The sequence below is a fragment of the Cydia splendana genome, chromosome Z (assembly GCF_910591565.1).
Source record: "Cydia splendana chromosome Z, ilCydSple1.2, whole genome shotgun sequence".
NCBI classification, from domain to species: Eukaryota; Metazoa; Arthropoda; class Insecta; order Lepidoptera; family Tortricidae; genus Cydia; species Cydia splendana.
The window spans coordinates 30,825,820-30,842,100 of NC_085987.1; the positions used below are offsets into that span (position 1 = coordinate 30,825,820).

Below are 16,281 nucleotides of genomic sequence, written 5' to 3' on the forward strand. Positions count from 1 at the left end.
TATTATGATGCATGAAGGCGAAGTACACTCATATAAGCCTTTTATCTACCACGGGAATAACAAGCAAATAACATTCACGATACGTATATTTACTAGTAGTTATACCTACCTATACATAATGTTAAGAATTTTCCAGGGCGTCTAGGGCATGTAAGGGCAGGATTAAAATAACACGGAAACTTGAGAATTAATGACATACACATTAGAGAAGCTATTATTTTATATAAACTGTTAAAAAATAATCTTTGACAGTTTAATAGTACATTATTGTCGAGGCTCGGAAGTAGCTACTTGCAGGCTGAGGATTCGTTTTAAACGGACGACCTTGGGAGTCCGTTTAACTGAATCCGAAGCCAGCAAGTAGCCTTCCAGCCGAGTCATATATAGTGCTTTTCTCAAAAATGGTGCAAGAAATATAAATATCATAGAAATATTTTACAAAAGCAACTTTCTTAAGTATATATTTTCACAGAAAAAAGTAGAAACAATTGAAAAAATTAGCTTTGCCGCCTTTTTATTTTTTAATAAAAAAATAGAAGTGTATTTTTCTGCCGAAAATACGCCAACCTATTTGAGACAGCTAAATAGTCGCGGTACTAATCATCTGTTTGGCTGTTTAATGGGCCTGTGCCTTCATTTGATATGGCCATTTCAACTTTTAAAAAGTTTGGAACACGACAAATAATGGAATTTGTATGCAACATTGCAGTCCCAAAATCGAGACTGCAATGTTTTTAACTTTTTAATTTTTGACTGACCATAAACTACGCGCTTCGCAACCTATTTTTTAAACGGCAAAGTCGACTTTGCCGTCCATTTTTGAGAAAAATATAATTATTCGACTAACTGAAGCGACCATTTTGATATACTCGTAACTGTAAATGTTCCTTGCTACTGAGGGAAGTAGTGTCACCCAATGTATGGGACGTGCAAATTTTGGTATCGGATGAATTCACTTGGCACAGATGTAGTATACGTAAAGCTAAACCAATCCAGCCCGGTAGCCATCCGCCACCCCCTGGTGGGTAGGCAGGGGGGCATCCAAAGTTACACGCCGCATATCGGCTTCTATTTACCTACCACCTCGAGTTTGGTATCATTTCCAGATAAATCGGGCATGAGGAATTCATTTTTGAGACCTTTAGTGTACTTACAATTTAATAGAAAAAAATAAAAATATTGACGAATAAATCAAAATCGGTGTGCTATTTTTTTATTCAACTATTACTATTATCAGCGGAAACTAGAAATGCTAGAAAGTTGAAATTTGCACACCAGGTTACATTTATAATGTGTACAAGAGATAAGAAGCGATTTTGAAAAATTCAACCCCTTATCATCATCATCATCCCGGCGTCAATCCCGGCTGTGCCCCCGCGCGGGGCGCGAGGACCCGGGGTCTGAAAAATTCAACCCCTAAGGGGGTTAAAAAGGGGATGAAAGTTTGTATGAGGTTCATGTTTTATTTTAAGCTAGGAATTTCCAACTTCGTTAAAAGATATATTATTAAAATACAAGAAAACTAATTTCAGCGTTTTTGAAAATTTATCCCCTTAGGTGGCGAAATAGGGGTTGAAAATTTGTATGGAGATCAAAATTTTTTTCGAGTGAGGGGCTTGAAACTTTTTATATGTGTATATTATTAGAATACAAGAAAAGTAATTTCAGGGTTTTTAAAAATTCATCCTCTAACGTGGTTTAAAAAGGAGTTGAAAGCTTCAATCCATTACAAACTACTGCCCTCCTGCCTACCTGCCAGGGGGTGGTGGATGTCTACCGGGCTCAAATAGCTTAGCTTTACGTATATTACATCTGTGCTAAGTGAATTCATCCGATACCAAAATTTGCACCTTATGACACTACTTCCCTCAGTATGCCTTGAGCTTCGAAGTGAGACTACGGTAGTACTATTAGTTATTCTGTGGTGAGACTCACTATTTTTTACAAATAATATTTTCGATATTAAACTTTCGTGAGACATATTTTAAACTGTTTAGATGACAACGGTTTCACTCACTTGAATTTGAGGAACATGTCGCCAATAGCGACTAAAAATTCAAGTGAAACCGTATTTTCTTCTGAACAGTATATTTTGTTATTCGTAGGATCGACTCTAGTTTGACCCTGTTAAAGGTTTTCCTGTAATCTATTGATAAATAGGTAGGTACCTATTTTTTAAGTGTTTTTGTTTTTTCAATATTGTAGGCATATCTAGTACCTACCTACCTAGTTTCGGTGATAATTACCGGTTTTGATTTACTTATATATTTGCTTAGATACAGTAATGGGATGTTACATAATATTATTCTTAGGTGTACTGTGTATCTTGCCTGCATGCAAGCGTGCAAATCAACCAGTCTTAAATTTAATAATAAAAATAAATAACATAACAATGAAGCTTAATGGAGTACAAATAATAAGCTTAATATAAATTAATAATAAAAATATCAATTTTGTACAGCTCAAAATATCTCAATAAATAACAATACATTCAGTTCTAATTCTAATTAACCTAAAGGCACGAAAATCAATTATTAACCTAAAACTGAACCGCGGTCGAGGTACTTACTCCTTTACGCTATAGTAGCATTGGTCTAGAAGCCAGTTCGTCAGACGACGCTTAAAAATATTGCCCTCGAGCACCTTTATGTCCTCCGGGAGTCCATTTAGATCGCTATATAAATGTAAGCGACATTTCTCCTGTATATATCTTTATGGCATCGAGGATGGTACAAGAGATGCATGATTAGGGTGGTGTTCTGTCTTTTCGCCAAACTGTTAAGTACTTACTTTGACAACTAATCTTGGGTAAATCTTTATTTTGGATACATTTTTCTTGGTAGACTTTTGTCAAGTAGATATTGCATTGTGCATTAGTATTGCAATTTAGCGGGGTAATGCTGCCAGTATCTACGGCACCTTGCCGAGGGGTGAATTTTTATTTTAGTTTAGGTTCGTGGTGTTTTTTTTTTATATTACTTGACGGGTTATTATAGTTTTAGTTAATAAGATTATTATAGACATATAAAATTTGGAATAGGTACATATCATTCGCCAAATTAGATGCGGCAGCGCAAAATCCAATCTAAAAGCTAGTTCGGACTACAATATTAGGTAATTAAGTCGATGGCGAGTATTTGTGACTATGCATGCGTAAAAGTAGGGCCTTATGTTCCATGCATACACCCTATGCTGCACATGGAGCATAAGGACCCTTTACGCATGAGAACTCACAAATAGTCACCACTCGACTAAATTGGCTAAGTAATATTATTACTCTTTGCTCCTGGTTCAAGGATAACATAGCAAACTAGGTCATGTGCAGATTAAATCTTAAAAACGAGGCATAACTAGCAATCGCTCTTAGGCAGGAAAATCGAGTGGCAATCCGTCAGACTTCACTAGGTAGCAACCCGAAAAACACTGAGATTTATGTATGTATAGAGGTCTATAGAGTAGCAAGAAGTCAAGATAACGTACCTCTGAATGTTCTGGAATTAAAGGTTTCCTCTTCAAGCTGGAGTCATATCTGGGCGCGGGATCCTCGCCGGACACGGCGCGCTGGTAGGAGAGCCGCCGGCCCTTCGAGTCGGTCTTCGGCTCGTGCAGCGAGTTCTCGGGGATGCTAGAGAAGTCCTGGTACGAATGGGCTGCGTACATCTCTCTGCTCGTCTCATCTTGAGTCAAACGGCGCAGGTAGTTGGTCAAGCCTTCACTAGCCACCCATGTTACTCTGAAAGATAGGACCAATGTCAGACCATAAGCTATTACTATAAAATTTCGTTCATACCTATATATTTTCTATAACAAACAATAAACCCTTTTTCACGGCGTCATCTCTCAGTGGCCCATCATACGAACTTTCAGTATTGCCCACGTACATGAATATTTGCATAATATAAGTACATATCAAATAAAGAAACAACGCAATTAATATCCACACACAATACAAAAAATACCTTCGATTTATATATTACTTAGTACGAGTTGTGTAGGTAAATTTCTACAAGTACTACATTTGTTGACATGTTTTAAATACACCATAGTTTTTTTAAATTTTTCAATTACTTTTTAATACTTACCTTTAAAAAAATTATATTTAATGTTACGTAAACGCTTTATCACGCCGCGCGCGTTTCCCGAAAATGAGGCGCGGAGGGCTGTATTCAGCATTGAATAAAAAGTATAAATAATGGAGATACGGTTCTGCAAGTAAAGAATATTTTATTGGAAATATCCTCCTCTTTTATAATATTAATTTTGCTTTCTTAAATATTAATACTTTTTGAGATATTGGGGAAATAAAAAATATCTAATTTTTTTCCCCCTTTTTTTGTTTATAACTTTAGATATTTTTTTGTGTGCTAATACACGCTTCGAATACATTTTTCTAGGCATCATGACGAATCTAATGAGGTATCACACGTATTTTTAGGAGTAGTATCTCTATTTTACACCGTTTTCAGTTTCTCGTGCAGACTAAAAGGCATATGTCTTAGATGTCTGTCTGCGTAAACTAGGTTGTTTCAGTGATTGCATCAATTATGGCGATAGCGCATGAGCGGCATGAGGTTTTAGTTCTGTTTCGTTCAGGTACAGTCAAGTGTAAAAATATGGGTGCACACATCATACTCAAAAATATGTCCCATAGCTCTTATGTCAGCGAATTAAGAACTATGGGACATATTTTTGATTAAGTTATATGCACCCATATTTTTACACTTGACTGTACTATGGTACCTATATAAGCAAACACAGACGTAAGGACAGACGAAAATATCGAATAGTTAACACATGCCTTGTGCGCGGCTCTAGTACCTAAAATTTAAAATAGGTACAGCTTGGGAGCGAAGTGGCCGTAGTATAATGGTTACTGGCTGTCAATAGCTGATGATCATGACACAGGAGCTATCTACTAGGTAGAGTCTGTGCGGAAAGAGAAGAGTCGTGGGATTTGAGGGCGCGCCAGTGCTATTTTATGGTTTTTGCTATGCTGACAACACTGGTCACGTGATTATAGTACGACACTAAAGGTCATGATACTTGAATCCCTTTTGTTCCGGTTTTTTACCACGGCTTACTAAACGGAGCCTGGTGGTGGTATAGGCTCGTCAACTCAATCCTATGATTTAGCGCAGGCACTAGTTTTCTTTTTAAAACACACTCTTGTTTTTATGTCTCAGATACTAAAAAGTGACAGTGCGATTGACAAAAACTGCTAAAACTAGTTAAGAATCTGCCCAATACAACTGTAATTTTAGTACCAAACAAGATGTACTGCCTAATCTGTGCAATCCAACAGTTATTTTAATACAAAACCGGGTATATCGGGTAGAAATTGGGCAATAGAACTGGAATTTTACTATCTGGGATATATTTCACCCATTGTAAACTTGACTTGTAATGTATGTGTACATTATGAATAATAAATATGAATATGAATAAAAATAATGCATACGTAGGTAGGCCTTATTGGGATATGTCCGGTTCTCTCATCTCACGATATTTTACTTCGCCGAAAAGTCACTGCTAAATATGAAATATAATTTCATAACTAACAGAACCTAGTAAACAAACTTACAAATAAAGAAATATTTTATTAGAAAAAGTTTTATTCAGAACCTAGTAAACGAACTTACAAATAAAGAAATATTTTATTAGCAAAAGTTTTATTCTTTGTAATCGAAGAAGAAAAAAATTACATATAAATGTGCATAAAATGGCAAGTATCAAGCCTATTTGTCAGTTATTTTAAAGATCATGAATGACCTGCATATTTATGAAAATTAATATATTTTGAATGAATATACTTACCGATTATGTACCGGAGACAAGTTACTTAGGGGGCTTATTAAATAGGTAATTATTTAATATTAAATACAATATCAATACCCGTGAATAGCGGAAACACGTTCCGCGACTTTTTGTAAGTCGATAGTCGGCTTTTAGCCGTTTTCTTCCCGCTGATAAAACCGAACAATGTTAAATATAATTTTCCTTGTGGTTATGTACGGTTTCATCGTGTTTTGAAAATATTTTATACATAAAACTTGCGGTTATTATTAATAAAAATATACAATGACAGAAGTTTGTTTACTTTTTACAAGAGTCAAAGGTTTGATTGCCATATAAAATTTAAAATGTTAGTTCCCGTTTCTGCCACGACTCTTCTCTTTCCGCACAGACTCTATTGTAGCGAAACGCCACTGGCCGGTTGTAAAAAAATAAAATGCATAGTTGCGATTATTTTGAATTTAAATTTTGATGGAATGTTCGAGAAAGAAAAAATTGAATTTGTTTTTTGGCAGATCGCTTGTGAATTTGGTGTGAAAAAGTGGTTTGTGCTCCCGTGTTGTTTTTAACCAGATTTGATATATAACCAGTTTGATATATAACCCGAAGTTTTTAAAGTGCGCGTAAATCCACGGACGGAAAGGCTCCTCGTAAACAGTTGGCCACCCAAGCCGTGCGTGAATCGGCGTCAGGGAGGAGACGCTCCTCGTAGACAGTTGGCCACCAAGGCCGTGCGTGTATCGGCGCCGGGCACTGATGAAGTGAGGTGGCCCCATCGTTACCATCCCGTCTACTGCCTGCCATCAGCGCTCTCCAGGAGGCGAGGGAGGTTTGCCTCGTCAGGCCTGTTTGAGGACACCAACTTGTGCGCCATCCATGCTATATGCAACTGGATTTGGATCCAGCTGCCGGCACCCTTGCGTGTGCTTCCACGTTTGTCCCCTTTACCCTTTGTCCCCTTTCCTAACTGAAATTCAAGACTGCAATATCTTAATTTTAGCGATAGTTTTTCCAATCCCATTTTTTTTAAACCACCTAATTATTGTGCTTTTGTGTTTGGTGCCATATTTTTGTTTCGCCATTTGTTAATATCTGTGATCCGCATACCTCTTCTTTTTTCTTCCTACAACTCCTCAAAATTCAAAAAGCCTCGCTTGACGGGTGGTATAAACAAGCGGTTCAAAATTTAGGTATCATTCGCCAAACTGTCAACCATCATCGTCCATTATATTCGCCTCATAGATACATCTTCTTCCTTTCCAGCTAAATTCTCAACCGTATTCTTTTTTTTTTCCCTTTCATGTTTACCTACTATGCGGAACGCAGACAAATTAGTTTAAAACGATCAATTAGTTTTATTTAGTGGAATTTGTGAAAATTAACAGTAACAGTGAAAGTAACAGTGTGTAATTTTTTTGATAAAAGTGTGTAAAATTATACGTGATCTACAAAAATCAACTGTTTTACTGCAAATTGGCGCCCGAATTAAGGTAATAAACCCTGGAATTATTTAACCTTTAAATTATAATTATTATTTTTTTGTGATATTTGTGGGACGGTGACCGTAGTCCGGTCGCGGTTCATATAACCTTAGTTCTGTTTTTTTGTTTTAGCCCGCTGTCTCCCCACGCTGCATAGTGACATTTAACCCAACAGTACGTCTTCGTAAATACGACTCTCATTGCTATATATATTCATTTACGTTATTAAAAATTTGTTCGGCGATATTTATTTTCTTTAAAAAAAGCAATTTTTCTGTTGACCTTGTGCCTTTTACTCACTTTCCAATAACATATCCCGATTACTTTATTTCATAGTTAGGATCCTGTAGTTAGAACCCGTAAACGTTAGGGAACTCACAGGTAAGTCAGACGTAGTATTTATTATTTGTTTGAGTTTTGAGTTTCATTTCGAAACTGAATTCGTTCTCGAATCTGAATTCGAATTTAGGATTTAGACTACGACTTTTATTTTCCTTCTTCGACCTTAGACTTTGGCTTTGACTCTTAACGTAGTTGAAACCTGTGGTTTGGATTATAGTTTTAAGGTCGACTTATTGTAATTTTTGTTTGAACTTTGTCCGTTGGTCTAGAACCCAAAACAACATTTGACTTTCAACTATGTCACATTTAAGTAATGAAGGGTCGATTGGTGAGACGCCTCGTGCACACTCTTCCTTAAACGCGCACCCTCCCAGGATCTTAGATCCAATGGCCAGTGGTGAGGAACAGTTTTTTGATTCCGAACCCCGATGCCAGGCAAAGCATACGTCCGAACACGCTCTGCCTTTCCCTTTAAAGATTATTCACTTACGAAATGGAACCTGATTTTTTCCGGAGACACCTGTGTTCGTGAATTTTTCTGTCGAATTGAGGAAGAAGGTACGGCGCGTAACGTCAATCCGTCATACGTTGTCAGACGTTTTCACGAGTTGTTGTCAGGTACCGCTTTGAAATATTTTAGGGCAGTCAGATATCCGGGCCTTACTTATGCGGAATTGAAGTCTGCATTCATCAAAACTTTCGACGTAGCCGATTTTGATTTCAAGGTCGAGAGCCAACTTCGCGTTTTGTCACAAAAGGCCAACCAGTCGGTGGTTGATTTTGTTATACAGGCACGCGACCTGAACGCAAAACTTCGCACACCGGTTTCCGAGGACAACTTATTTAACATCATTAAATACGGAATGAATCCTAGGTATCATCCTTGTCTTGCAACTAACGTGGTTAGAGATATCGATGGTTTGTTAGAAGTCGCGAAAAATTTTGAAGCCTTCCAAGGTCCACGTCCAGCACGTTTAGCTATTGCACCGATTAGTGCTCAAGTTGTAGAGCAACCCAGTTCTATAGTGTGTATGAAGTGTGATGCAACCGGTCACAACTACCGTAATTGTCCTTACGTTTCAGGGGCAGTGTGCTTCAAGTGTAAGCGGGTTGGAGCAGTTACCCGTGATTGTCCTAGTTGTAATCCCAGTCCGTCAAAAAACTAATTCGTGGCGCACTGAGAGGTCTATCTGTGTCGCCCGTTTGTATTAATGATTCCCCGGATAATAGACTTTTTATTCATGTTATAATCGCTGGCTCTCCGGTAAATGCTCTTTTGGATTCTGGTGCTCAGGTTTCACTAATTGATATTTCTCTCCTGTCGAAGCTCGGTATAGCTTTTCGCGAGGATATTCGGCCTTATGTTGTCTCCGCCGACAATTCACCTATTGAAATCTTAGGCGGTTTGGACATCCCTATATTCTTCAGTGGCATTCGCGTTCTGCACCGCTGTCTAGTGAGCAGTAATCTTCCTACTGCATTTATTTTAGGAATTGAGTTTTGGAATTCTTTTGGTCTTATTGACATTTAAAAGAAGGCATTTCGTGAGGGTTTGTCTGGTAAGCTTTATGTCCATTCGCAGCATCTTCCTGCTGCAGTCCCACAAGTCGTAGGTGAGGTTCGCTATGTCCACTCACGTATGGTGCTTACACCCGATCAGGAATCAACGCTTCAATCTGTTATTAACGAGTTCGAGGGGATTTCTTCTGATAAAGCTGGTTTAGGTTGTACGTCGTGGCTTTCGCATAAGATTGAGACTGTCGGTCCACCTATTCGCCAACGTTACTATCCCCTGTCGCCAGTCAAGATTAAGGTTCTCAACGAAGAGATTGATAGCATGTTAGAGTTAGGGGTTATTCGTCCATCGCGATCACCTTGGGCTTCCCCAGTGGTGATGGTTACCAAGAAGGATGGTAGTGTCAGGTTTTGCGTGGACAGTAGGAAGTTGAACATTTGGCTCGTTGGGCGACTTTGATTTCCCAATATAATTTTGAAATTGAGCATAAGAAGGGTGTTCTTAATGTTGTTCCTGACGCCTTGTCCCGCGCTCAAGTTGGGCTTATCTCTTTCGCGCGTGGTGTGGATCCTTCTGGTGATCCTTGGTACGAACGTATTTACCAGGGGGTTTTGGACAGTCCTCAGATGTTTACTGCGTTTGTTCTTCGGGATGGTGTCTTAATGCGCAGGGTATCTATTGAAAACCCTTTAGCACCCAATCCTTGGCGTATAGTTCTTCCTGCTTCCGAGACTAGAGAGGCGGTTGCTGAAATTCATAATGGGTTTCCTAATGTTCATCCTGGTGTTATGAAGACGTATTTAAAAGCCCGTGATGTATATTATTGGCCAAATATGTACCGTGATATTACCAGGTTTCTTACCGAATGTCAGGTTTGCAAATCTTTTAAAATTGCAAATTCACAACCTCGTGGCCTCCGTTTGTTCCCTCGCCCTGTCGCTGCTCCAATGGATCTTCTTTCCATTGACTTAATTGGTCCATTACCCGTCAGCCGTAGTGGTTTTCGTTATATTTTGACGATGGTTGACGTGTTTACAAAATTTGTTTGGTTAGCTCCGTTAAAGTTGGTGAATGCGAGATCAATATCGATGGCGTTAGAATGGGAGGTTATTTTGCGGTACGATGTTCCTACTAACATTCTCTGTGACAACGCTACAATTTTTCATAGTCGTCAATTTCTAGATTTCCTGCCGAGCTATAATATTCCGGGTCCGTGTTATACCCCATATTATTCGCCACAAGCGAATGTTGTGGAGAGATATAACCAGGTCGTGATTACTACTTTGAGCATTTTAGTTGAAAATGACCAACGCAGTTGGTCATCTCATTTACATCGGGTCGCTCTTTATTTGAATTCTTGTATAAATTTGGCTACTGCTTACACACCGAATTTTTTGATGTACGGCCGCGAGTTGTCAATGATTCGTGAGCGTGTTGAGAATCAGGTTGTGGACCAAGATGTGGGACTCAGCCGGATGGAACGCGCTTCGAATCTTCAGACGCTTCGTGAGGTATACGATAAAGTTTGTAATTCAATGGCTTTGGCCTTTCATCGTAACGCCGCCAAGTTCAACACGAATCGCTCTTCGCCCAGAATTGTTGTTGACCAAATCGTTTGGCGCAGGAATTTCCAGCGTGGTTCCGCTGACCCTGTTCGGGGCGGTAAATTCGCTCCACGTTTCGTTCGGTGCCAAGTGGTTAGAAGAGTGTCCCCGCCCGATTCCGAGCACATCGGTACCTATCATATTAAAGATATTTTGAAATAGTTTCTTCTTTTGGCCCGTTCACCCAAATATTCTCAAAAATTCTAAAATGCGCTTTAGTCCGCCCTTCCCCTAATGGTGATCCTTACTTGGTTCGTTTTTTATCGATTCTTTTTTGTTTTCGTTTGAGCGTTTCCTTGCTCCTTTTTCCGGATTTGACTTGTACTACCGTTGGTGCTTAGGCCCCGGTTATCTATCCCGGCTTATGTCAGCCTGGTTGTGTAATTTGATGATTCGATGTAGTGTGAGGGATCAAGGTCTGTAGCCAGGTGCAGTTCCTATCCTATCTCGGCCGTCACGTCTTGGACCGCGTGACGCGTCGGTTGGCCTCGTGTCATCTTGTTATTCTTTTATGTTAGTCTTTTGGGGTAATGTTAATATTTGGTTGGGGTTGGTTTTATTGGAATTCGTTTAGGGTCCTCTTGTTATATTTTTGGGCTTAGCATTAAGTTTTTTTTTGTTTTTTTGGGTTAGTCTTCTTGTTTTGTTGTTTGTTTGCTTGTTTGTTTGGTAGGCAGATGCTGTAGCGAAACGCTACTGGCCGTTTGTAAAAAAATAAAATGCATATTTGCGATTATTTTTAATTTAAATTTTGATGGAATGTTCGAGAAATAAAAAATTGAATTTGTTTTTTGGCAGATCGCTTGTGAATTTGGTGTAAAAAAGTGGATTGTGCTCCCGGGTTGTTTTTAACCAGATTTGATATATAACCAGTTTGATATATAACCCGAAGTTTTTAAAGTGCGCGTAAATCCAAGGGCGGAAAGGCTCCTCGTAAACAGTTGGCCACCCAAGCCGTGCGTGAATCGGCGTCAGGGAGGAGACGCTCCTCGTAGACAGTTGGCCACCAAGGCCGTGCGTGTATCGGCGCCGGGCACTGATGAAGTGAGGTGGCCCCATCGTTACCGTCCCGTCTACTGCCTGCCATCAGCGCTCTCCAGGAGGCGAGGGAGGTTTGCCTCGTCAGGCCTGTTTGAGGACACCAACTTGTGCGCCATCCATGCTATATGCAACTGGATTTGGATCCAGCTGCCGGCACCCTTGCGTATGCTTCCACGTTTGTCCCCTTTACCCTTTGTCCCCTTTCCTAACTGAAATTCAAGACTGCAATATCTTAATTTTAGCGATAGTTTTTCCAATCCCAATTTTTTTATAATCACCCAATTATTGTGCTTTTGTGTTTTTGTGCCATATTTTTGTTTCGCCATTTGTTAATATCTGTGATCCGCATACCTCTACTTTTTTCTTCCTACAACTCCTCAAAATTCAAAAAGCCTCGCTTGACGGGCGGTATAAACAAGCGGTTCAAAATTTAGGTATCATTCGCCAAATTGTCAACCATCATCGTCCATTATATTCGCCTCATAGATACATCTTCTTCCTTTCCAGCTAAATTCTCAACCGTATTCTTTTTTTTTACCTTTCATGTTTACCTACTATGCGGAACGCAGACAAATTAGTTTAAAACGATCAATTAGTTTTATTTAGTGGAATTTGTGAAAATTAACAGTAACAGTGAAAGTAACAGTGTGTAATTTTTTTTGATAAAAGTGTGTAAAATTATACGTGATCTGCAAAAATCAACTGTTTTACTGCAGTATCCACTAACGGCGCTTGTCATTTGTTCTGGTGCAAGTAGACAGTGTGTATTACTGAGGACTGAATCCTTATAGTGAATACAGCTCATTCACGGATTTCTGATCCTTAAGTTAGGCATGGTGGACCTTTTTACTCGTGAGTCTTACCGAACCTGCTCAAAACTTATTTCTGGGAGATTTATTGAGTCTGTAAATCTAGTTTTAGTCTAAAACATCCTTCCCCCCTTACACATAGTTCCACATTTTTTACGGGAGGAAATGTAGAAACCTAAATGATAAACTCTACTGGGTTATAATTATAAAACCTTAGGGCTTAATCCGGCTTAAATAGTAATACGTATTTACATAAATGTAGAAAGGCCAACTTTAAAGTTTTATTCATACGAAATAATCTGTCATTCATTCGCTCTGTTCGCGCTAACCTGCATGTGGCGTACCTACCTTTGGAATAGTCGGAATCAAATAATTAAGAATGCATCGTGTGGCGTAAAGCCAGGGGTGTGGACTGTAGTTTCTGTAAGTTCCTATCGTAACACTATACTGAGGTACAAAAGGGTGAGCGCGCTTACCGTCAGTCTTGTGGTCTGCAGCTGGCAGAGGCCTCTGCGGGTGGATTGCTGATTCCTCGTTTACACATAGTATGTATGTTTATTTATTTACACACATTTTACATTTATTTATTTACTATGTTTATTTACACGCACTGAATTATGAGTTTTTACTAGGGTTTTACTGTTTCTTGCGAATTAGGCGATCTATTTCTTCGTGATTTTGCTGTGACACTGACACTGTTAGTTATTATTTTTCAGACCACTTTTTCTGTGTCGCCGGCCAGTAGCCTCGCTACCTCAAGTAAATCAGTATAGCAGTATCAAGGTTGAATACTAAACACCCCCCACCGAAAGCACTATGAGGCTTTCTCATAATATGAAAAAAGGAGAGAACAGAACTTGCGCATGTATAGGCGCGAAAAAATAAAATATATGCGATAAAAGAAGGGGATTTAGTGAGTATAGGGCAAAGGACACAGTTTATTAACAGGTCTCAAAAAGGAATTGTTAGCTCTTGTGCGCAGAGTAACCTTGCGCACAATGCCGTCTAAACCGGGATGTGTTTGTTGGACAATTGCAAGTGGCCAACTGCAAGGAGAAACTCGGTCGTCCTTGACCAACACTAAGCCTCCTACATTAATATTGGGAGGCGAGGTGAACCATTTTGACCTTTGTTGTAAGGTATGTAAATAATCTTGGCTCCATTTCTTCCAAAACAGTTGAGAGCAATTTTGCAAATATTGCCAACGCGATAGATGATTTACAGGTACAGACTGCAAATCATACTCTGGTACAGCTGTCAGACTCTTGCCTATCAAGAAGTGTCCAGGAGTTAGGACATTAAACTCGTGAGGATTATCACTAGCCGGCAGAGCGCATAATGGCCGTGAATTCATTATGGCTTCAATTTTACAGAAAATTGTTGTTAGCTCCTCAAAAGTCAAAGCTTTGTCACCGACAGCACGCACAAGATGGTATTTCGCAATGCGAACGCAACTCTCCCATAAACCACCCATGTGAGGGGCGCTAGGAGGATTGAACTGCCAGTTAATCAAGCGCTGAGCGCAGCCGTTAAAAATATCCTGTTGAGTGCTCTTGTCAGACATGAATTTCTGAACATCAGCAAGATGTTTACTGGCTGCTGTGAAATTCGTCCCACAATCGGAATAAAAGCATGCCGAGAGACCGCGACGGGATACGAATCTATCTAGAGTAGCCAAAAAGCAATCGGCAGATAGAGAGGAGAGCGTTTCCAAATGCACGGCTTTAGTTGAAAAGTAAACGAAGACCGCTAAATAAGCCTTCTCTATCTTCGCATTGCGCCGTAAGCTTTCCTTTATATAAAAGGGTCCGGCCAGGTCCACACCTACATGCTCAAACACCTTATTAGGCAACAGCCGAGTTGATGGAAGGTCACCCATTTTAGGCTGCAGCAGAGTGGGTCTACATTTGTAGCAGCTCTTGCACTTTGAATGAATGGAACGAATAAGGCTACGAGCCGACAAGATCCAATATCTCTGGTTGAGAATATTCTGTAAGGTCTGCGGACCTGTGTGTAAATATTTCTTATGAAAATATTCAACCAAGGATGTACGTTACGCCCTTTTTCAAAGTTTCGATTTGCTCTTTGAAGTAGGCTGCTTGTACTAAATTAATCAAGCTATCATGGGCTTGATTCAAGTCTTTAGTCGTTAAGACTTGGTTGCAAATCGAAACGTCACCACGGAACCGTCGCAGTAAACGTAAGATCCAGGCGATGCTTCTTTGCATTCTAGAATAAGAAGAGAACTGGTTGCAAACACGATCAACGAATTCCAGTTTAACTTCTTCTCCCGTTTGTTGAGATAGTAAATTAAATGTATTTGTATTTAATTTCATCTCTGGGATTTGTGTTTCACATTTATTTATGAAAGTGGACACAGGCCAATTCTCACAATCGTCATACATCCAGGCAGGCCCTTCAAACCACTGAGAGCTACCAGCCATGAACTGCGACGGAGAAACACCTCGCGAGGCGACGTCTGCCATGTTGTTTTCGCTGTTCACATGACGCCACGCATGAGGAGGTATTGACTCTGTTATTTGTGTAACACGGTTACACACAAATGTTTTTAATTTATAAGCGTCAGTTTGTAGCCACGCCAAGACAATAGACGAATCTGTCAAAGCTGTGATTTTTGTCACATTAACCCGAATTAAACATTCACACGCGTACTTCATTAGTTTTGCAAGAAGTGCTGCGGCCATAAGTTCCATTTTCGGGATAGTCTGAACTTTGACAGGTGCTACCTTTGATCTCGCCATTAACAATCTGCACTTAACGTTAGACTGATGTCGTGAGATGACGTAGATCCAGGCGGCGTACCCACGAGAAGACGCGTCGCTAAATCCAACAAGTTCGCATTCAGTTACATTTGGAAGCAAGATATGCCGGAATTCGTTGATCGTGTTTGCAACCAGTTCTCTTCTTATTCTAGAATGCAAAGAAGCATCGCCTGGATCTTACGTTTACTGCGACGGTTCCGTGGTGACGTTTCGATTTGCAACCAAGTCTTAACGACTAAAGACTTGAATCAAGCCCATGATAGCTTGATTTAATTAGTACAAGCAGCCTACTTCAAAGAGCAAATCGAAACTTTGAAAAAGGGCGTAACGTACATCCCTTCGTTAAGGAAGCTTGCACCCTTTCTTGACGATCGAGGCTTCCTCAGGGTGGGGGGTCGTATCCCGCACTCTGACTTGCCTTACAATGCGAAGCATCCTATATTGTTGCCGAAGCAAAGTAGGTTTACAAAGCTCTTGGTTGAATATTTTCATAAGAAATATTTACACACAGGTCCGCAGACCTTACAGAATATTCTCAACCAGAGATATTGGATCTTGTCGGCTCGTAGCCTTATTCGTTCCATTCATTCAAAGTGCAAGAGCTGCTACAAATGTAGACCCACTCTGCTGCAGCCTAAAATGGGTGACCTTCCATCAACTCGGCTGTTGCCTAATAAGGTGTTTGAGCATGTAGGTGTGGACCTGGCCGGACCCTTTTATATAAAGGAAAGCTTACGGCGCAATGCGAAGATAGAGAAGGCTTATTTAGCGGTCTTCGTTTACTTTTCAACTAAAGCCGTGCATTTGGAAACGCTCTCCTCTCTATCTGCCGATTGCTTTTTGGCTACTCTAGATAGATTCGTATCCCGTCGCGGTCTCTCGGCATGCTTTTATTCCGATTGTGGGACGAAT

The 16,281-nt window shown here is 39.8% G+C and overlaps 1 protein-coding gene across 1 annotated transcript in view; it reads right to left on the minus strand.

The window, feature by feature from the left end:
- Positions 1-16,281, minus strand: part of LOC134804911 (uncharacterized) — a 154,754-nt gene that overhangs the window by 110,039 nt on the left and 28,434 nt on the right. The window contains exon 4 of the mRNA XM_063778231.1: positions 3,481-3,733. Coding sequence (XP_063634301.1) covers positions 3,481-3,733 — 253 coding nt within the window. The remainder of the gene's footprint in view (positions 1-3,480; positions 3,734-16,281) is intronic.